General features: G+C 37.1%; 1 protein-coding gene across 2 annotated transcripts in view; it reads right to left on the reverse strand.

Moving 5' to 3' along the window:
• Window positions 1-3,052: 3,052 nt before the first annotated feature.
• The window catches only part of Klhl14 (kelch like family member 14), a 95,836-nt gene continuing 74,675 nt past the window's right edge, over window positions 3,053-24,213 (reverse strand). For both annotated transcript variants that reach the window (XM_047526961.1, XM_047526960.1), the window contains 5 exons: window positions 16,912-16,990; window positions 10,661-10,851; window positions 10,421-10,579; window positions 7,260-7,417; window positions 3,053-5,145 (listed from right to left, as the gene is read on the reverse strand). In XM_047526961.1, the coding sequence (XP_047382917.1) occupies window positions 5,005-5,145; window positions 7,260-7,417; window positions 10,421-10,579; window positions 10,661-10,851; window positions 16,912-16,990 (728 nt within the window). In that variant the 3' untranslated portion in view covers window positions 3,053-5,004. The remainder of the gene's footprint in view (window positions 5,146-7,259; window positions 7,418-10,420; window positions 10,580-10,660; window positions 10,852-16,911; window positions 16,991-24,213) is intronic.

The following is a 24,213-nucleotide window of genomic DNA, read 5'->3' on the forward strand; positions in this document are numbered from 1 at the left end:
ATGGAATAGATAATGTTAGAGAGTCATGGTAAATTGTATGAAAATATTCACAAAAGATCATTGTGATCATAAATGCTTAATGAAGACAGTAGAGTTTGAACCAGACCTGGAAGGACAGGATTTTTACAGTGTTGTGCACAAAATGGCATTCTCTGTGGAGAAAATGTATAAGACAAAGGGAAGTGATGGAAAAGTATAGCTGTGTTTGTGGAACAGTGAAAATTCACAGCACTCAGTGAATAGAGTAGCAAGAAATATATGACTTGAAAGTGAAGACTGACGCCAACCAGAAGTTTGAACTTATTTATTACATTGTAATAGCTGGCATATGTATTTTATAAGTTGCAATGTCTTTACATCTGGTCTAATGATGTTTCGAAGAAGAATTATCACCCCATATATAGATGACAAAACTGAAGTTCAAGAAACTAAATGATCCTCCAAGGTCACAGAGTAGGTTTTCTCTCTCCCCTCTTATGCCTCCTAACTGTTCATTCACACCAGTCATGTACCATTTGTCATAATGTGTCATGATTGCTCACTTTTTCCTCCAGCACATCATTTAAAATGATTGGTTTAAGAAACCTCTTTGTATGCAGCTGAGTATGGTGGTTAGAGAATGGCCTTAACTTGAAGACTTGGTATGAATCCCAGCTCTGCTATCTGTAAATTGTCTACCCTTGTCAAGAGTTTATATTCATTCTTTCTGAGCATACTAGGTGCCCTTACCTTCAATATTGGGATGATGCAGCAAGAAGGCACTTGCCAGATGTTGGCGCCTTATTATTGGATTTCTCAGCCTCCAGAACTGTAAACCAATAACTTTATTCATTGTAAATTGCCCAGTCCAGTGTATCCTGTTATGGCAGCACAAATGGACCAAGACCTTCTTCATTAAGGAACTCCAACCAAAACTAGGCACATCTTTATTGTGCTCCCAGAGGAGCACTCCATAACTACAGCTACACAAACCAAACATACTATTTAGTTGGACATATTCTTCTTTCACTGATCTTTCTGCTGCTTCTTATTGCCATTTTATTTTTCAACAAGGTTGCAATATGTTCTAGGTCAGGTGCTTTTAGGAAGTCAGTCTTGAGTGACGGTCAGTCCCTTCTATAGAAAGTCAGATTATCAAGATACTTGTCAACTTGGTATGATGGTGCACACCTATAATTCCAGCAACTTGGAAGGCTGAGGCAAGAACATCGCAAGTTCCAGGCTAACCTGGGAAATTAGTGAGACCCTGTCTCAAAATAAATAAAAAGGTCCATGCATTTGGCTAAATGGTACAGACCCCTACATTCAATCCCCAGTATTGCAAAATAAGAAAGAAAAGGTACTTGCTGATGTGTATTAATTAGTGTTGATGTGGTTGCTAACATTATTTTAATTGTTGATATGCTCAGTTTTTAATTATTTATATCCCTGGCCTAATGATTGCTTGACTTAAGACTTTTTGCTTTAAGATGGTATCAAAGGGACATGCATTTAGTAGAAATTATATTTCAAAATTTGAGTTTTGTGGATTTTTTCCTCCAGATTAGTGATCCACGGTATAACATTCTTGTGATGCTGGGCAGTGGCAGTAAGCTGTAGCTCCTAGTCAGCCATGTGATCATGAGGGTAAACAGCTGATGCTCTACAGTGTGCCTGTATTGCTGGCTAGAACATTTGATAGGTTAGACATGTTATTTTCAAGTTAGGATATTTTCCACTTGCAGTGGGTTTATCAGGATGGAACTGCATCATAAATCAAGGAACATCTGTATTTTGACCTAAAGAGCTAAGTTTAATCAGAAGTCTGGCATTCCTAATGATGCCCTTTGGAATATGTGCATATCGATAATGATGATAACTTGTTAAGTGATGTATCAAACAGCTGGAAAAATAAACATTTAGCCAAATAGGGGCCAACAAAGGCAAACACTAATTTTAAGCCCACAGACGCAGTTTAAATAATTAAAAAAATCTGGGTATTATGTCTTGTCCAAAGTCCACCCAATTTTAAGCATATTATTAGAATATCTTGTTTTCCCCTCCTTAATATATTTCCATTTCCTACTTTCCATTTCTTCATGTGTAAGTAATTGAATATAAGATATGAAATAAATTGTCTAGCCATGGACTTAAACTAGGTGTTTCCTTGAGATTAGACAAAGGGCAAACACATTTCCTTAGGTGTTCATGATGTCTGGCCAGCACTCAAGTTCTGGGGATTTCAGGGTGTTTGGAAGAAGCCCTGCATCAGCTGGACATCCACTCAGGAGATGGTGGCTGTGGAGGCTCCCTTTGAGAGTGGCCTTTTTCTGGTGTGCTACACTAGTGTGGAGAGGAGATCCAGTGCAAAAGGAAAGAAACCCCATCATTCTTGCTTTTGTGGAATAGAAGGGACGATCCGATAGTCCTTTAATTCTGAGTTTAATCAGCAGTATGGAGACATCGAAGTAAATTCTGGGAGGCATCAGAGTAAACTCAACCTAGCTTGCTGGCTTTGGGCACTGGCTACAAACCCTGCATAGCTCTTTGCCTAAAGGGCTGCTCAGTTCATACCTTTGCCACAGGTTTGGTCTTTCTCATGTTTCATGTAATCCCTGAAGTGTCCTGCACAACTTCTTTGTCAGATTTTTAAAATGAAAATTAAATCAAATACTATGTATTTAGATGATTGATTTCATTAAATATGTGATTAACTTATTGATCAGAAAGTGTGCAGGTGTTTTTTTAATACACATGGTACTTATAAATAATGTCTACAAATAGTTTTTAGATCTTATCGAATACTCAAGTAGTGGAAAAATCAGATTTGACTCATATGATTTTTAACTCAGAACATTTTTCCAGAAGCATTTCATAGGTTTTAGCATTGTCCATACTACATATATTTACTTATTTTGAGGAATTACAATAAACTTGTGAAGCCTATATGCAGAGTAAAAACAATTAGACGTTTAGGTATTCCAAATCTCCAAACACTTCAACATTGAGGTTTATACATGTGCTTTACGAAAAGGAATATGAGAGACAGGTGAATTAGTACATAAAGTTTTTATTTAAAGTTTTCCCCTTCCAAGCAAGCTTCATTTACACATTCTAATACTGTACAAAATTTACATTCTCTGTGACTTATTTAATCATTTTTCATTTTTTGTATCTTTCTGAAATCCAGAAAGTTTGACTTATAGTTCTCATAAATGCTTTTTATTTATTTTGGCTAGAAATAAAAAATAAAATGAAGTCAAGTCTAAGGAAAGCAAATATTATTGTATAAACTGACTTTAGGAAGAAATGGTGACAATTGACAATAAAAGGTTCTGAAACAGACCCCGTTCTCTTCATGATGTCAGTTGGGATTTTCCTACAAAATACCACAACTTTTCTTCCTTTCTATATATTCATATGTTTTCAAGAAAAAGAAATAAAAAGTTGATTGCACTGGATATATATATATATATATATGTATATTTATATATATATTTTTACAACGGATCCTTTGGATCTGAACATACAAATAAATACAAAAACAACGAAGATTGCACTTTACTGTAGAAACGGCATTGGATTCCAGTATACCCATCCATCTTGACACACTTGGCAATGAAAGTTTATCACCAAGGCATTTTTAATCTGTGGCTTCCCCTTATTGTTTTGAATGTTACATTTGTTGGAGGATTCAACGTCTCTGGGTGATTAAAAAAATATTTTAAGCTTTTATTTACTCCTAAAAGTTGTTAATCAAGCTCAGGAGAGCTTGAAAGTCAAATTTATGTTCCTGCTTGTTTTGCTCTTCTGATTGGCCACACTGAGATGACATCATATTCCCCTGACCTCTGCTCCTAAATTACTTATGCTCTGAAGGACAAATAGCAATTGCTGGCTTAACTGAGTTCAGGAATCTCTGGTGATAAACAAAAATGATGAGGCGGGAAATAATGAGGTTAAGTCCAGGGTCTAGAGCCAGCTGCAGGTGAGGAGGGAGAAGTATTCTGTCAGAGGTTATATTGTAAGTTTTGTGTTTTAGGAACAAAGATATTTGAGATTATCCTTGAAAGATATGATTTTTTTCTTTTCCTCCCTGAATTCCTACAAGCAATCTCTCGGTTTTGATCATGGATTAAGTTTGGGTCAGATGTGTTATCCAACAGAATCTATGACATAGTGAATGACTGAATTTGTCAGTCCTATTTTGGAGGCAAATACCATGTGTGCTCACTGCTTGAACCTGGAAAAAAAAAAAAGAAAGAAAGCATAAACCTCCATGAACTTCATAGTGACATAGTATATTTTAATTTCCAGGTAGAATTCAGGACACAGAAATGAGGACTCTGGCTATCCTAGAACCTACAGGGCAGAAAGCAATCGCTACAAGAGCCAACGGTTTACTCTTCTCTGATCTCATGAAGTACTATAAGGGCAGAAGGGACATGAAATGAGGTTGTATAGAAACAAAAATGCCCCTCTTTAATCTTCTGTGATTTTTAGTAACTATGTAGCTTATGGAGTCTGTGAAGTAGTCAAAGGTTAGGAATACAGAATTAAGTGGGAATTTCTCTAATGCAGTGTTAAGTATTTTGGTGGGTGGATTCAAATTCTGAATCATTCACGTACAAAATATCCCCAAAACTTCAACATTGATCACATGCAGGTAGACTACAATGCACAATACTGATCTCAGGTCTCTCTGGGGCCAGTCTTCTGTGTTTTATCTTTCTCCCTTTGAAAGTTAAGATCCATGTGAGGAGTTTCTGTAAAGCTGGGACAAATTAAAACCAGTCTGAAATGGAAGAGTCCATCACCATAGGAAGTCGGGTGTGATCTGAGTTGCAGACACAGTATCTGTTCCAGAACAGGTCTTTTTCTTTTGTAGTTACTTGTAGATCATCAGAAACCAAAGGTGGGTTTCAGCAGTTGTACCATTAGAATGCACAGTTCCTATTAGGATAGTGACGTCACCGGTCACTGCTTCCTGGGATGTGATGCTGTTTCTTCCAGGGTTTCCTGGTGCTATTTGTTGTAGGGTACACAGGCAGGCAGGATAACTGTCGCACAGGCAGGGCCTGCCAGGGGTTCTGCTACATCTCCTTCAAGTTCTGTCCAGGTTCCCTTCTCTGGACAATAGCAGATTGTTGATGACTTGTAGGCCCCCTGGAATGGCAGAGCAGGCAGGACTTAGGGAAGTGTTCTGAGAAGTGCAGCAGCAGTCTTATCTATCACATTTACGTTAGAAAGAAAAGACTTATTCTCTGCCCTTGCTAAAAAAAATTCCAAATGAAAACGGAAGACTGAACTCTTGTATTCCAAGGGAAAATTCGAAACTGACATTTTAAAATCTTTTTTTGATGACTATTAAATAAATACTTAGGATATCCTAGAGGCTTAAAAAATCCTTTAAAAATAATCGTACAGAATGTGAAGTTATCACAGTTGGTTTAAATTAAAGGGGAAAAATGACCAAGTCATCTTAATGTTCAAATAAGTGAAGTAAATTGGATTTTAGATTGTTACTGTGGTGAATCAGAGCCGGCACTGAACACCAGTTTAAAGTAAACTGGAAATGAAGACTTGCTGACTTCTTTACACACTGATTTATTTATTTCCAAGAAAGCATATGAGAAATAAAAAATGTTTTTAATTTTGTTTCCTTTGTTAAAGTTAGGGGCTAGTGCTTGTGTAACATTTTCTTCTCCAAATCAAACTCGTTTTGCTTTTATCACAAACAAAATACCTAACCCAATCTAATAATCATTTTTTCAGTTTACTCCTAGTGTCTGCTTCCAAACATGTATTTTTGCAGCTAACAATTTGCACCAGCAAACAAGTATATGTATGCATATCTAGTTTTATCTGTCAATGCATACTTGCCTCTCTATAACCAATAGTTTGTTAAAGTTCCCCAAAACTTCATATCAAAATCTCATTTGATGCCAAAAAAACTAATATTATTGAACTGCCAAATTGCTCTTATAAAACTAATATGGATAAATAGGAAAATATAAAAATGATTATCATTTTTTAAGTGAATATGTGTGGGCCACTAGACCTGATGTGTCTCCTGGTGTGGTGTAATTTGCATTATACAGTTACCTCCTCAGGTGTTCTTACCACAAAAGAAAAAAGAAGAGGAAGGGGAGGAGACAGAATGGGAAGAAAAGGAAGAGAAAGAGGCAGGAGAAGGAAAAGAAGTCTGAACTTAATTAAGCCCTGTCTCTAAGTTCCAGTCAATAGGAAATATGTAGATGAAGAACTATTTTGAATGAATGATACCACAAAGAAGTTATTTGCTAATTCCAGAATGTAGGATATTCTCTGTGATAATCGATCCTATTTGGTCAATGAGTCTACCATATGGAAGAAAAGTGGGGCAGAGGTGATGTTCTACATTGCAAGATATCTATGAGACAAAATAACCAAACATGAGTGAGTGATACTTGTTGGAACCTGATTCGAACATGCATCTTTTTTCCAAGTCAATAGGGGAAATTTGAATATGGACTGGATATAAGGTAATTATTGTTACTTTTCCTGGGTGTAAATTTGATTTTTTTTAAAAAATAAGAATGGAGGTAGTTAGGGTAAAACAATATGTCTAAGATTTGCTTCAAATTTTTGTTTTTGTTTTTGAGATAGGATCTCCCTAAGTTGCTGAGACTGGCCTTGAACTTGCGATCCTCCTGCCTCAGCTTCCTGAGTCACTGGGATTACAAGGCATGCACCACCATGTCCAGCTTGCTTGAATTTCCTCAGTCAAAATTCTTAAAAAGGGGGACTGCTAAAGTAAGTATGACAAATGTCAATGATTATTGATGCTGGATAAGGGGTTAATAGCAGCCCATCTTAATCTCAATTTTGGGGTGTATTTGGAAATTTTCATAATACAGAGGGAAAAAGTGAAAAACAAACTATACCTTTTAAATAGATGGATATTGAAAAATTAATTTTCACGCCTTACTGGTCAGGAGCTCTCCTATTCATTTCAGCAAAACATTTGTAAAATTGCTTCAGTTTGACCCTTGTTGGAAAACCAGAATCACAAAAACATGGGGACAGAAAAGAACCAGAAACCTAGCACAGGTCATGAAGCAGTTCACTAGATAGCAAGCCAGTTCCACAGTTTCTATACTAATTCTAACTACCAAGAGTAACTTACTGCTTGCACATAAACATGATGTTCTTAAAACAATGTATGTGTGGACAATAACACATACGAAGGGAAACAGACAGAAAAAGTGAGCATAAAGAGAAAGGAGGAGGACACATACCATGCTCCAACTGTAGCCTCCCACAAGGTAAATGCTGTCGTCAAGCACGGCACAGCCAGGACCACTTCGACCCTCCAAAATGGGAGTCTGGAGAATGTTCCACTGGTCTCCTTTTGGGTCATAGCATTCCACAAGCATTACATCAAGGTGGGAGAAACCTAAGTGACATAGCAAAATGGAACCACAGCAGGTAAACTCCCAGGGCCCCCATGACAGTTAGGACTACTTAAAAAAAAAAAAAAAAAGGTCGAGTGAAGAAATAGATAACTATGTCTTCAGAGACACAAATGTATCCGTTTGCTAGTGAACTTGGGAGACACATAGAAAGATCTAAAATATCCCAAACAGACTCTGGGTGTTTTGGATTCATTTAAAGCAAAAATGTCAGAGCAAATGTCATTAGTAAAGGTGGATTACATAAAGGTAGATATTACTAAAAAGGTTTATTAAAACCATTTTTTAAAAGGTGTAAGATAATAGTTGAAGCAAGCATTTTCACAGAGTGCTTATAATAGTTTTGTTTTCTAAATGAACTTTATCCCCTCCATTTTATGAGATAGCCACTATCATTATGTTAATTTAACAAATAAAGGAACTGAGAGAAAGAGAAGTCAGTGACTTAGTGAGTCACAAGTCAGTGAGTAGATAGGATGATATTTGAATGGTGAATGAGCTTCAGAGTTGAAACACTTTTGGAATGTACTATATTGCTTATATTATACTCTTAAATGAATATCAAACTCTCAAAATATTTTAATTAGTTAAAAATGCATTATAAAATGCATCTTTAACCTTTTTTTTTTTTTTTTTTACAGTTTGACTGTGTTTATAAATAGTTCTAATGTGAATGGCTTACAACATTTCCCAGGGATCAAGGTTTAGAGCAGGGCTGAGCACCTGCATTGGGAAGATTCTCCTTCCACTTCTAATAAGGATTCCCAGCGGTGAGGGCAGGTCGCCAAGGACAACGGAAGTTCCTGCACTCTTCTGAAGCCCTGCCTTTTACTTAGGGGTTGGAAAAATCCCTAGTGGGAGCTTCATGGTCACTTGGTAGAACAAATAATTTTTTTTCTCTAGTAAATGCATGCTACAAATATTTGCAAGTGGACACAGTGAGCCTATTAAAATAAGTAACATACTAGACTCTTCAAAATAACTGAGAAGACAAATCAAAAGGAATATTTTACATTCTTGAAGAGACAGACAGGTTATCTCAGGCCACTAACTTATATAAAAATGAATCACACAGATGTTGGAATAAAAGAGTAATGTACTCCCTGAAATTTTAGGCATATACATTTAGAATGAGCACTTGGTTCTAAAGTTCTAGAGGCATCGTTTAAGGATATGTATGCCTTCTCTGTGCCAAATATGTATGTATGTATGTGTGTGTGTGTGTGTATGCATATGCACATATATATGTCTGTAAAAGAAGGATAATTATCCCCATATATATATGGGGATAATTATCCCTTTTTTACAGATATGAAGCTAAGTGTCTTGTCTTAGTAAGTGCACAACCAGAACTCAAACCTAGGCTCACATGCAAGGTCCACACCCTGTCCTTGCCAGGACATCCCTGAGCTAACCTACTTTTGATGTGTGTTTGTGCTGCTGCTCACTTAGGTTGTCATTACCCAGTCTTTCTGTCCAGATATAACCTTGATTGCCAAAAGCTTCTTAAACATTTAGGCAATATCTTCTGCAAAAGAATTTAGAAGAAACTACATTTCAATGTAGAAAGGTACGAAGTTAACATGAAACACATTGAGGTTAGGGAATGGAGTATGGATTGAAATGAAAGAGTACCAGCAAAAGTAATAAAGGATAAACAACATGGAGATGCAGTAGTGATCAGAATCCTCTCCCATTGGGGAAAGTACTAAGATCAGCAGCAGGCAGATACTATGGTGTTGGCATTTCTGACTGAACATGAACTTGGAAATAGCAACATAAAAATCACACTTGTGCAATTTTTAAAATTACATTTAGTGGTAAATATGTAGTAGGGAAAATGGAAAAAGTTTATTTCTAATCTATTTTTAAGATGCATATATACACACACATATATATATTTTGGTACTGGAAATTGAACCCAGGGGTACTTAACACCACTGAACCACATCCCCAGCCCTTTTTATTTTTTATTTTGAGATAGGGTCTTGCTAAGTTGCTTAAAGCCATGCTAAATTGCTGAGGCTGGTCTTGAACTTGAGATCCTGCTTCCTCAGTCTCCAGAGTTGCTGGGATTACAGGTGTGTGCCACCATACCCAGCTTGGATGCATATATTTTTGTAAAGTAAATGCACAGATGTGCCTCAAATATTATAACCCTATTTCCCATTTAGTTTGATTTCAAGGATCTTGGGATGTCAGAACTGGAGGAGATTTTAAAGTTCAATTAGACCAATTTCTTCATTTTCAGATGAGGAAACTGATACATAAAGGAGGTAGGTCAGGAACATTTTAAATATCACAGATGTCTTTGCTTTCAGGTCAAATTCAGTGGTACATACATATACATAAAGTTATACATATGTATATGAACTACAAACAGTTGCAGTTATATACAAATCTGGGGGAGGAAAGAAGCCAAAAATATGGTTCTAAAAATACTATTTTAGGATTTTTTAATTAAAAAAAGCAATTAGACCTGAGAATCATAGATGTTTGATTTTCAATACTTAAAAGAAATAGTTCTAAATTTAGACATGAAATTCTACTAAATGTTTAAAGACAAAAATCACGTATTAGCTTTGTGCAGCTATGACTAAAGTTCTTTATGATTGCTGCAAAAAAACAATTTTCTGGGAAAAAATTCATTACTATACTTTGGTGATAAGGGATAATTTATTTCACTGGATTTGCTGTTATGACAAATCGTTTGTGCTTTTCAGTTATTAATGCTCCCCTTTTTTATTTTCTGTAGACACCATTATTCATTTCTTTAATGTGTATGGTAACTTAAAAATAATCCTATCTGCAGGAAAGCCAGAATAAGTGCTTGCTCAAGGGTATTGCTCATTTACACAGAGTAGATTTTCTTTGGTCAACATGTTTTTTACTTGGTTAGCTATGATTATCTAACGAGAAACCCCCTTAGCAAAAAACATGAGATGCAAATGTTATTGTGATTAAGAAAAAAAAAAAAAAAAGAAGACCTTTCAAATGATTTCCTCCAATTGCATACAAGCGATCATTCATTACAGCCAAAGTGTGGATGGCGCGCTTTGTGTTCATATCTTGTTTGCGAGCCCAGACGTCCATTACAGGGTCATAACAGTACAGCCAGGGGACATATTCTCCATTGTGTACACCCCCTATGAATTAAACATATGCACACAAGTCAGGGAAGTGCCTTGGAACTGAACTTCATAACAGAAAGAGGAGCTGTGACTTGCCTGAAATGTAGATTTTCCCATTGTGCACTGCGCCTGCATGAGCTGCCAGAGGCTGTGGCAAAGAGGACACGTAACGCCATTCATTTGTATCCAGGTTATAGCACTCCACGCTGGACAAGTAGCCGGTTTCATTTCTTCCACCAATAACATACAAATGTTTGTCTAACCGACATGCATAGAAACTGGCTCTTCTGCAGTGAAAATAAGAATGCGCCATAAATCAAAACAGGAGCGGTGAAATGTTACCTTTGAAATCAGGTGAGGACCACTCAGTCAGGGGAAGGAGGTACATCCTGCTTCAGAAATGGCTGCAAACCTGTAAACATTACACTTCCACCTTCTATATCTGAACCTGGATGTAGTCATCACAGGCATTGCCCACTCTGGTGAACATTTTTGATGTCAAAGCAACAGCAGAGGAGAAATTCACCAACTCTTTCTTCAGTTCTTTTTAATCTTGCTTTTTATACACTGTTAAAGTGTTCATTAATGTTTGGGATATTTGGTACCTTGTAAGGATATCACAGCTCAGTAAGACAAAGTGAAAAATGAGGTAGATAATGTAACAATAATAAATTATCTTGACATTCACTTTCTTTATGGTCCTTCAAGGGTCATTGTTCCCAATTTATAAGAGAACTACATCATCAAAAATTTTCTTCAATTATCATTTTTTCTTTTTTCCCTCCTAGTACTTTTTTTTCCCTCCTAGAAAATAGAATAACTTTTTGAACTTCATATAATGTTCAAATTTTACTCCCCTATAACCAATTATAGAAAGTTCATCTAAATAGTTTTTGGTATTGATTCTCATAAGGCTTTCAGATACTGCTTAAATCTCTTTTCAAGAGAGGCTATTGATTATATTTTCTTATAATACCATCCAAGGCAAGAGATGCAAGCTGTGTCCAAAGGTTGGTGACCAGGTGTTCAGTTCTGAGATGGGTCATAATTTAGGAGTGAGATCTGAATTAGAATATTAATGGAAGAAATGGAAAAGAGGCACAAGGTGTGTCTTGTTTGTCTAACCGACATGACACAAGACTCATGACTAATAAAATATAAGAGGTGAAGGAGAACAAAGGTTCCAAGAGGACTCAAAAAATTAGGAATTAGGATGACAAGGATGAAACTTTGAACGAGTCCATGACCCTTTTGCTTTTTTTTTTTTTTATAGATGCTATTGGAATAATAGACTTCACAAGGATAACATGTGGTCCAGAATTGAATAAGTGTAATTGCTAAGTGCCAGCTCCTTGGAGAACATAACTTACATTGGATAAATTACTGGTTTCCATAAAAATCCATGCCAAGATTTCTGTGCAGTGCTGAATGCAAGATGCGGAATGCTCGAGGTTTTCAAGGGGTAAACCTACATTCTCCAGAGAGTATCCAGGTTGTTTTTACGAAGTGCTCACACATTTGGGAGGCAGTAAGATGCATCCCGATTAACAATTTGACTTCTGGAGTGAGACCCCCTGGCTCTGTGATTCACTAGACTTGTGACCTCCAATGTGTCTCTCAGCCTCAATTGCTCATCAGCATCATGGGGATGATATGGTTTCTTCTACATGGGCTGTTTGCAAATATGTCTAAGTGCTTGTCATAGTGTTCAGCATTTTGTTCCTTCTCAGAAACTGCCAGTTAACCTAGATAAAAAGGTTTTAAAAACTGGTAACAAGGTGCTCACATGTAAACTTTTCCTAAAAATATTTAACTGATGATTAAATTCCTTAATGTTTGTTTAGATGATTTTTTGCTATGTAGATATGCTATTTATTATAGATGGTGATTTATTTAGTTTTTCAAAAAATTGATAGTCCTAAAATTATCTTGTAGCTATCATTGATAATTTTAGAGTTATATTTGACTGTGTTTATTTTTGTCAGGGTTTCTTGTATTTTCTGAAAGAAATATGTGGTATGGAAAATTCAGAAGGATGATAAAGAACAATAATGGTAGAAGAGGGAGAGAGAAAAGTAGGAATGGAAATAAAGTTTTCATAAAGAAAGGGTTGTTAACATGGGTCTCTGTCTTCTGAGGGGTCCAGGAAACTAAATTTTTAGTAAATATATATATGTATTTTAATAAATAATCTTTAATATGTTTATTTATAATTATATATTTAAAATATATATATTTTTGCACATATGCAATTTTTTTAGAGGAAGACATTTCATAACTTTTAATCAGATAACCAAAGGATTTCTGATCTAAAAACAATTGGAATTTCCTGGCATATGGGAGTAAAAACTCATCTAAATACAAAATTAGCTTTCAAAGCATTTGCGAAATCTAGTGCATTCAGAGACCACTTATTTCTTCCATTTCTCTAACCAGATTGGTTCTCTCATTAAATAAGATAGGTCAAAGTTATTTTTCCAGTGCCTTTGCTATTTCAAGTTAAAATGTTTTATTCAAAAGAATGACACCTGTCTACAACAGTCTGTCTTAAAGTGACATATTTCTTTGCACCATCAACACTGGGTAGGTCAATATACTTCTTCCACATGGTTCTATGACAGAACTTAAGGTTTCTGAAATAATACATTTATTTATTTCAGCAGTGGGCCATCTTTAAATAATTTGAACTTTGTGAGCTGTAAGGTGGTGACAGTGAATTCTAGGTGGTACTGGTCTCAAAGATAAAGTGCCAATCAGTCATTATGAAAGTGAAGGCTCCCTATTTGAATTTAGAGGGTGAAGAATAAGAGAAAGACCCTTTAGGTAAGGTAAACTCCTTTAATCTAGTCTAAATCTCAATTTTCTTGCATTTTTCTGATAGGGTTCCTTCCCTACTGTGACACTGAGTCAGCCTTCAGAATGTGTTCTTATTTTAGTCGAGGCATTTTTGATGTGAGGATCTCTGTGTACTCCTAGCTCTATCCACACAGTGTCACTGTTAGGAACTAAATGGGGAAGAATCAGTAGATTTCAGTTCCTGACTTAAAGTGCAATTTTATTTACAAATTCCACTAGCAAAAATTGTGAGTCATTGACTTATTCTCTTGCATGCCTGAAATACATTATAGATTGTTAATGGTCTGTTAGCAACCATGAACATTTGCTTGAGGCTAAAATTTTACCAGGCCAGATCTCTCTTGGGATTGCTCCTTCCTCTCCACCCCAGATGAAGAGCATACTTGACTTAGATTATATATTTGTTTGTTTTTTTGGAAAAGTATTCAAGATTATTAGCAGTTCTTTAGTGGGATCCCACAATTTGTATTTCTGATTGTTCATTTCTTACCTTCCTCTTCTCTCCTTTTCCCCACTGCCAAAAAATCAATATTCAATGTTTCTGAGATTCATTTAGAAACTTCTACAAAGATACTTTAAACCCTACTTATTGACAGATCTTTGCTAGTCCTTGCTGACCTTTGGGATGGTCAGTTTATATCCACAGCATGAGATTGAATTACTATAACTTTATCCCAGCTTGAATTGTTGACTTCCACCATCAGGTTAAAAACAACAGATTTTTCAAACAGAGTATTGTCTCCTGTGGTTTCTAGTAAGACTGTTAGAGGCAAAATATTTAACTTTGAAAGCATTTTGATATATTAACTTCTGGTCTCTCAACTTCCTCTGTGAAACGAAAGCTCTGTTCTTCAAACAGTTATTTCTTTTTCTGATCTTTTAAACTAGCTAGGGGATAAGATACCATAAGAATAATACTTAAAATGTCTACCTTATTGAAAAAATTTGAAGTGATCAAGCATTTCTGTTGATCCAAATTTTCAATTTTGCCCTCTCTTTCTTACTGCAGAATCAAATCTTAAATCTTAGACCAAAACTCTTCATCAGCATTACATTTAAATTTATATTTTCATCCAATGATCTGCCAGTCAATTCACAATGCAAGCATGAGATGCATGAGATGCCCATGACTGAGTCAGCTAGAGGCTGTGTGCCCACTTCCTTCTGAACTGGGAGAGGACTCAGCAGTTTTATTATCAGAGCTTTGGGACCTCTGATTAGGCCAGATATGCTAGCAATCTGTCCACCCAGCTCTGACAGAATGAGGTACCCTGAAGGTGGTTTACAACGTATTTCTGTTATTCTCAATCAGTTTGGTAATTTCTCAGCATAACAATTTCTCAGTAGTTTGGTAGTAGCATAATGAAAGAGGTGTGTGGGGGGAATTCTGGTTTGACTCATGAGCTACCTATTATAAAATTAACTCAAATGTTTCAACAGACTTTTCTGGTCTGAAGAGTGCCTTGTATATTTTAGATTTTTTTCCTTCAACATTTAACCACCAATTAGTCCACTGATGTGTCTTGCTATTTGGAATGGAAGCCTGGCAATGACAGGAGAATTTCATTTGAAGTTATGGATTGCTGGCTGGGTCAACCAACCCATAGGAGAGATGGAGCTAGAAGATTGACTGGGCATTTGTGAGATCTGCCTTTTCCCACTCAGCTCTGTAAGGAGCTCTTTATTTGGTCTATCGAGTTGATTGTTCTAAATCTAAAAAAAAACTTCTTTTACTAGGGACCTGACATGATATACCATAATGACTTCGAAAGAAACGTTAAACAGTCCATCCTGTCAACGGTGGCTGCCGGGCGCCGACAGACCATGGCAGGTCTTTTTATCAGGTCAATGAGCTGCTAAAAATTGTCTAAGTAGGACCCTGCCATGATAGGCCATAGTGCCTCAGAGGAAGTCATTATAGACTATCAAGTAAACAATACACATTTTTAAAAAAATTACTAATTAGGTTTTGCAGCAATACTTCCCATCCTTAGGGGCTCTACAGTGAGATAATTGACCGCGACGTGAGTTATGCCTCCCAAGCCGAAGGCGTGAAGGTTAATTATCGTGGTGTACAGCCCCCAGCAAAGGGGACCATGGTGATGAGATGATCACATTTCAAACGTGGATTGACAGTTATTTTTTAAATCAAACTTTTTTGAATGGTTTTGATTAAAGGGCATGTTGGTGCAGCTACAATAACAGTAACTAGGGGAAATAACTCCTCAAAGGAGAGAAATAGGGTGCTCTAGAGAAAGACACCAGGAAACTTCTGGCTCATGAAGTTTGTCAGGCTGTTAATAAACCTAGAATTATTTCTCAAGGTACCATTGAAGTAGACATTCCTAAAAGTGCCTGTGATCCTTAGTGTATGTCTGGTATATAGCTTCTAGTCTCCTGAAAGTCTTACTCTATTTGTAAGGCATAGATAGATATTGAGTTTCTCTAGATCATAGATTCATACTCTCCTGTTGTAGTGATGTGCATTTTTTAATAAATGGTATTCTCTGAAAATTTCTTTTGATTTGGAATTTATGATTAAGGATAAAATTTATTTCAGTGTAATCTGCTTGAATGTTAAAAGAGATGATGAGGTGAGAGGTTATGCAGGAAATACAAAAGGGCAGCAATGCTTTTGATTTCTTCTTAAATAACTCAATGGAGGAGACAAAACAGATTGCAGTTTATTGTTACCATCATCTTGGAGAATTTGCTCAAGAGGCTATGTCCAGATATTATTTAAAAAGAACCAAGTGTCAAAATCTAGCATGTGAATTTTTATATGCATATAAAGACATGGTATTATGCCTGAATAACAGCCAGGAAAGAAAAAATATGTGCAAATATAGTAGCTATCTTTTCCTTTGGTTGCTAGGAGACGTGGACGAGATAAACACTCTTGTTATGTCAAAAAATTAAATGACACTTTGCAAGGCTATTTTTTTAAGCTAATAAATGACCTGTTCTTAAAGATATTTGGTGAGGCAAATGTAAACTATTTGGGTTAATAAGACTTGTATTTACTATTGAACAATTAAATTCAAATAAATATTTAAATGTCAAATATTTAAATATCAAGCTCTAATATTGAATGTTAAGTTTAATATTGAATAGTTTAACATTGAAATTGCTGCATTGACATGCATATCATCATGGAAATGGTATTTTATATTTTGATTTTAGGATTTAAATATATTAGCACCAAGAAGAGGAATAGGGCCAATAGAAATACAGCTCTGTTTGCAAAATACCAATCATTATAGTAAAAGAAGACTAATCAGACTTTTTTTTCTTCCTACATTAAATAATTGACTTATTTACTTATTTTTTCTATTGAGTTAATAAGGCAGGTAATTTAAATGGGCCAGTCCAAGTTTTGTATTTTTGCCAAATGTGTCTCTTATGGACTCTGGTTAGCATTCCTCATCATGGAAAACCATGCTTCTGAGAAGCAGTCACACATGTTTCAGACATAAGAAATGAATACTTACCTTTCTTGCATAGGTGGAAGTTGAATCCAGCTGTTAAATCGGGGATCATATCTGCTGACAAAATTTGTACTATGTTTTCCTGTAAAAATACATTTTAGACACTTAAAACTTAGATTTCTTGGTTGATTTGCAAATTTAGTAGTTTTTAAATGAGCTCTTGCTGTTCTTAGGTTTAACAGATGAATTTAGTAGTGGGGCCACCTAACAGCATGTGAAGTCATTGCTCAGAAGAATGAATGCGCCTCCTCAAGATTGTCCCTTTTTTCCTTCTCTTTCCCTTTTATTATTTTTGGAATGACTTAGGATAAAACTAAATCAACCATGCTAAAAGAAAGTATGTTTACTAAACTGTTTTTATCACATTGTTAGGGTAAAAATTCTGTGTTTTGGTGCTTTTATATTTAAAAAAAAAAAAGCTATTGTCTATCAATGATCAGTTCCAGAGACTGATTTATATAGTATCTTTGGTTAGAGTTGTTTTTTATAAATTTCTTAACTTCTTTCTTTTCTTTTTCCTGAAAAAAATTTTAAAAACTTATACTTTTGAAAAAGTATAATTCACGACAAAATTGAGGAACACACAGAATTTCCCATACGTCTCTGCTAGCACATGCCTAGCTTCCCCCATTACTAGGACTTTTTAATTGAGCCCCAAATCATAGTGTGATGTTCTTTTGTTTCCCCATGGAAATAACAGCAATCACTACAGTAAGAGTTGGAGTTGGGATATCAATTTAGTACCATGCATGTCATGTAAATTCTGCATGTGCATTTGGGGGAAGTGCAGTTGCTGTGACATATACACAAGTACATATGCTGAAATGGGAAGCATGAGTCCCCAAGCTACTTAACCAGCTCATCCCCTCTGTTGAGCCTAAGAAGCACATTAATGCCTCCAAGGTATTAAAATGCGTCTGATTTTGCATATATATTGACATCAGAGCAAGAAATGGAAGTGAAAGAGTGCATTACACTTTCTGTATAGCATTGGAGGTGGCAATCAACTTGAGCACCTGAGGTCTTAAGTCTAAAAGGCTGCCTTTGTTCATATATGTGTGATTAAACATTGAGGTATGGGTACCAGAATTCACCTCAGGGGTAAACATATGGGGGTGTTGGGCAGAGAGAGAGAGAGAGAGAAAGAGAGAGAGAGAGAGAGAATATGAATGTGTGTTTGCATGCATTCACACAGGCAAGGACACACAACCCAATTATTAATTGAACAAATATATATTGAGCACTTACTAAATGACTAAATGACTTGTGTGTTCTAGGCTCTGAAAATAAATTGGCATAAAAGAACGGCAAGGTCTCTATCCTTGCAAATGAATTAATGAACACATTATATGATATCAAGTAGAGATGAACGTTATAAAGAACAATAAAACAAGGAGCAATGGAGGGGAGGCCCGTTGAAACAGGAAGGCCACCTGCTTACAGTGTCTGCTGCAAGCTATGCACTTATCAGCAGGATGAACCTTGCTGGCAGTGGAGCAGGCAAGTATAAAATCTCTGGCTGGTGATGAGTTCCAAAACAGTGAGCATGCTAGAGTGACTGGGCAGAAATCAGAGAGGTGTCAAGGACCAGAATACACTGTGCTTGTGGACCAATGTAAGATTTTGTATTTCTTTACAAGAACAACAGGAAGTTCATGGAAGGTTCTGAGCAAGTGGACTAATTCATCGCTCTGGCTGCTGTGTACAGAGTAGTTGGTAGAGGGACCATTGTGGATGAAGGGGTTGGATGCAACCATTTAGGGAGAGGGTGTGAGATTGGAAGATAATGGTCCTCATAATCACCACTGAGGTAAAAAAAGGAAAAGACAACAGAGGAAAGGAATTATCAGAGAAGGAGAGAAAGCATGGTGTTTTGAAAACCAGGACAAACAGTGTTTGAAGATAAGGGAGTGGGCAAGTGAGAATTTACCACAATACTCAGCAACATGGAGGGTGGTGGTGGCCCTGACAAGTGCTGCTTCAGCGAACTGGTGGGTTGAAAGCCTGCAGGAGACACTTAGGTGTAAGAAAACAGGTAAGAGGGTAGGCAATGCTTAGGACTTTTGCAATCAAAAGATGATAGCTGGAAGATGCAGCATCCACGGGAAGTTTGGTTGTTTTTTAAGTTCAGAAACACTGGGAAGTTCTTGAGCAAGCAAAATAGAGAGTTTATGTCCTCAATGCTTCTGTTCTCTTGAAACTAAGAAGCAAGGCCAGCAACTGAAAGCAACAGTGAGAATTTTGGAGAAGGAGGCATTTGAGGAGAGAAAAGGCATGAAATAATCATCAAGTGGGGGGCTGTGGCTGAGTGTACTGATCACAGATATTTAGTAGGGTTGACTAGCATCCAGTGTGCCTGTGTGTTGTTCTCCATGTTTATTTGCTCAGGAGCAAGGAGGAGGTGGAAGAGAGTTGGGTTGAACCAGGATCAGCATTGTGAGGCAATGTGTAGAGGAGAGAGACAGCGCTGTGAGGGCTGTGGATGAATACAATAGAATGAAGGTAGGGATGGGCCCTGGGAATCTAGGCTTCATAAGGAGGGAAGTAAGGATGTAAGGGGGTGATGGACAGGGATATGTCAAGTGGCACAGTCAGGTGAAGGAGGTGGCATTACCAGGGAAACAGTGGATAGCTGCCACATAGAGGCAGCAGGGGGTATAATCTGAAGACATCCTTTGAAGTGCATAGGATTTTAAATATGTGGGCATGACAATGGAGAGGAAGGAGAGAAGCCACCTGCTCCAATAATAAGTAGTAAGTGGGGAAAACAAATAAGCACTCACTAGGCAGGATGGCTAGGAAAGCAGTCCTCTCAGAAGATAGCCTGGTTTTGAATAGAAAGGAAACAGAAAAAACCATTCAGAGAAGTGTTTAAGGATTATCGAACTTTTGCTAACGTGAGATGAGGAGTTCCAGGCATCAAGTGAGAGAGTGCATAGTAAGGTTGGGTGATAAATTGAGTTTTTTTCCCTGGTGATAAGAAATAAGAACGCTAGGGGATGAAGATGAATTCAAAAGACTTGGATTTCTCAAAGGGGAAGCTCCAGAGTAAGAAGGAATTATGTCTAGAGTTGGCTTAAGAGTAAGTTTTTGGGAAATTTGCAATCATTGTAGAAAAAAAAGTCACCCTTGATACTAAAGTTCCAAGGTTAAGGGATGTAGAACCTATGTACGACGTGAAAGAATGTTTCTCTCTGAAGTCTGGTTTAGAATTTCCTTCAGAAGAAGACATCTGTCTCTTCTGGCAGTGGGACACAGAGTACCTTCACGTGCTGCGCAGCAGTGACAGAAATTGGCAGTGTTCATTTCTGGTTATATGAGTAGTGACCTTGGCTGAGAGAAAAGGTGTAGCAGGGCTGGTGGGGTATGGATGTGTGATAAGTCAAGGATACTAGGACTAAGAAGATAAAAGTAATGGTGGCATTCCAGAGGTGGCAAAGGAGTAGAGGGGATAATGACCCTTAAAAGGAGTGAGGGTAGGAGAGTGAGGAAGGTGAGAGACAATGGGGTTATTCTTTCCTCCCCTGTGACTTACTGTTGAGACTCTTCTAGCAGCTTAAGAATAGTGGCCATATACAATGGAATTTTGGATTATTGTTCACACTTTTTTTTTTTTTTTTTTTTGCTTTTTCAGCACTTTCTCTCCAACTCTTCCAGTACTTCTCTTTTTGGGTGATGCTTTGTTACCAAACACCATTATTGAGTAGCACTTCAATGAAGTGATAAATGGGTAAGGGGTGGCAGTTCCCAGTCAGTGGTGGGGAGAGCGGGGGAAGGAAGTGGAAAGGAAAGGAAGTCCCTGTGAGCTGCTGTTTGGGAGTTGGTAATCAGCAAGTGACAAATGTAGACTGGGCCTCTGTAAGTTGAGGCAATGACAGAATATGTGCATAGCCATTAAAATAGTAAATGCAATCCTATCACTAATGACATGAAAGAAGTTGATAGGAGTTAATATTCATACTCTACCTGGTAGAAAGCTTATATATGTGTCCTGTTTATATTTCCAGTAACCAATTTTTATTTTCTGATTTCTAATTATGGTCTTGTAATCCAGACCCTCAATAAATAAAACTAAGTGTTTGAAAAGTATGTGTGTTTTGTGAGCATGTATTGAAATTTACAATTTTGTATTTCATTCAAGGGTATGCATCTTAAGCACCTTTTTTATAAGAACTCAAGTTTAACTTAAGAGATTTTTTATCTTTGGAGGCTCACACATATAGTATTTCAGCCCATGGATTTGAAGTTTCTTTCTACCACACTTCCTAAAGCATGTTTATGTATGATCAAAGAATTGCTATTTTTCATAACATCTGTATTAATTGCATGAGGTATTAGAATATGAAAATTCTGTATTTTTGAGATTTTGAGTCCTTTTGTGGTTTTCTAAATGTGGAATGATGAAGAGTTCTCTGTGAGTGGAACCTACTTCCCATTGTGATATAATAGTGATTTGATTTTATAAGAGCAATGGCAAAAATACAATTGTTTCTATTGTGGTTGAGCAGATGAATAGAATATATTCAGGTGAAAGGCGATGTAATATAGTCATGCCCTGTCACTGGACACCATTACTGACTAGCAGACTCAGAGATTAAGGTTCTGGAGTCAACCCTACTTTGGAATCAGTTCAGCTTCTTGCAAGCTGTGTCCTGACAAGTGCCTAGGCTCTTGAGGCTTATTCTCATGGTAAACCTTGCTCACAGAACATGGCTCACAATCTGGTTGTGAGGATTAAGTAAAATGATGCAGGTGAGTGCTTAGCAAAGTTTCTGGCTAAAATAACAATACTCAAATATTACTACTAATATTAAACAAGTCTATTATGGTTGACCAGATGAATGGATTATGAAGCTACCTGGAAAATGTTCATGAGACTGTGATGGATGTTCTTGGTACCCAGTCCAGATCCCTTTTATCAAAGGGATGCTAGCTGTACTGTTGGCTGCTCATGGTAAAGCTACTCTCTCACTGCCTCATCTTCTGCCCTCATCCTCCACCTGGGGAAAGACACTAGCCAATGACTGTCTATGACACAGGGTACATAAGACTGCCCACTTATTGCAGGTGTAACCAATTCTCTTTCAATTCAGAGCCCAAACCAGTGGTTCATCAGCTTTTGCCCAGATCTATGCAAAATGACATCATGTGTCCAATAAACCAGGGATGGAATGACTCAGCCTTCCATGTGGAAGTGTCCGAAATACTAAAAGAGATCCTACAGAAAGAGAGAGAGCTGCCAGGTTTCTATTGAGACTAAATATAAAATTAAAATGTAGTAATTATAGCTTTACTAAAATTTAATTCTGGGGCTGGAGTTGTGACTCAGTGGTAGAGCGCTTGTCTAACCTTAAGGCACTGGATTTGAGCCTTAGCACCACATAAAAAAATAAATAAATAAAATAAAGGTATTGTGTTCATCTCTAACTAAAAAATTAATTCTGAGCTTCTTAGTGGCTAAAGCAAAGAGAAGAGGTAGTCAGTCACATACTTAGCATTAGTAATAATCTTCAAAAGCACACAATGTCTCAGCACATCAGTCTGACAAGAATTTGTCATGTGAGTCTCCACATGGAGCACACTGAGTGACAATAGGGACTGGTATCCCTGAAGTCAGTGGCATTGTGGGTTCAGTTGGCTTTTTCTCACAGCATTTTCACACACAGCTTTAAATCCAGTTGCTGTTTCTCTCAGGGTGGGGTAGAAGAAAATGAGAGCAGTCCACTGTTACAGTTTTATGGGGAACCTGAATTAGTCCAGAGGTAAAATTTTGATCCTTAGACTAGAGGGAGGAATATTTCCTTTAAACTTTCTCCATCCCCAACCCGATTCTCTCAGATATTTTTTGCCAATATTCTTTTAGTTGTTGATGGACCTTTACTTTATTCATTTCTTTATGTGTGAAACTGAGACCTGGAACCCAGTGCCTCACACATTCACTCACTCACTCTGCCACTGAGCCACAACCTCAGCCCTCAGATGTGTTTTTTGATCTGAGGTTGAACAGCAAGCAGTTAAGCGTTATTTATGTATATAAATGTGTGTGTGTGTGTGTGTGTGTGTGTGTGTGTATGTCTAAACCTAGGGAGCATTTCTGAGTTGCTAAGATATGACTGACTTGTAGGAATGGGAGGTTGGTAGTGCTTTGTGAAAACTGAGTTGTGGCCTAGATACTGGCTAACAGAGGTCTCATCCTCCTGGGAAGATAGGTGGGCTGAGAGAGTACTGTAATATGAAATAGGATTTCCCTGCCTGTTCTTGTCATGTTTTAATTTTAATTTGGCCTTCCAAAAAAGTGTTCTGCAGGTTCTTTGCTTAGATAACCCTGATGATTGTGCACTGTGTTTACCTGCAAATGTTCCATTCAGTTCTGTCACTGAAGAAGGTCATGTGGGTGAATTTACTGTGGATTGTATGGAAGTCAAGGTTTTCTGGTAACACATTAAATCCATCATTACAGAGGTAAGTTTGAGGAGAAATGCAAAATATCATTCTTGCTCCTGTTCTGAATCTGTTTCTCATGAAAGCTCAAGAACTGTCTCCTTTCTAACACCAGAAGATGTGCCACAATAGAACTTCAGTCTTGAGAAAAATGTTCCTCCCCTTCTTAAAAGAAATGTTTTTGGTGGGTGGCCTAGATGATTTCCCTTTAAGATTTTCTAGAGCAAACAGATGTAACAATTTTTCTATAATTTGCCTCAGTGCAGATGCTGAAAGAGCATTCACAATAAAATATATGCAGTATATGTAATTTCAGCTGGATGTTCTGGGGTTTTAAAGTAAAAATGTGTACCTGCAAGCTGTTTTATGGTTTCTCAGTCATAATTATCTCTGTTACACAGAAGGTTACAACTGCAACTCCTCCTTCATGTGTAAGCTTTCCAAAAATACCTTGATAATTTTGCATATGCAGAAAGGCACAGTGTTCTCCTTGTGTTTGGTTTGGGAAGTGTGTTAAAAGGTTTAATTTCTCTTTGTGGTACATTTATGAAGTCATCACATCCAAGAGAGGATGGTGGGGATAACCTATGGAAGAAGACTTGCAAAGGGTAGAGCAAGCAGAATGGATCTTCAGTGGTATCTGCTGCACAATAACTTCAGCTAAACTGGTGCACAACACAACTGGAGATAATGCTACATTATCATACCCATCAAATGGGAGGAAAGTTGTGGAGAAGGTGGTGAGGATTCCTAACAGCTGCAGCTTGCTTTCTTCCTCTAGGGAGTTGTACTTAGCCTTGTGGCATTCCTTGGGAGATGGATAAGGACAGAGGCTGGGCATCACTCTGAAGTCAAATTCCCAGG

Source organism: Sciurus carolinensis, chromosome 15 (genome assembly GCF_902686445.1).
Source record: "Sciurus carolinensis chromosome 15, mSciCar1.2, whole genome shotgun sequence".
Lineage (NCBI taxonomy): Eukaryota > Metazoa > Chordata > Mammalia > Rodentia > Sciuridae > Sciurus > Sciurus carolinensis.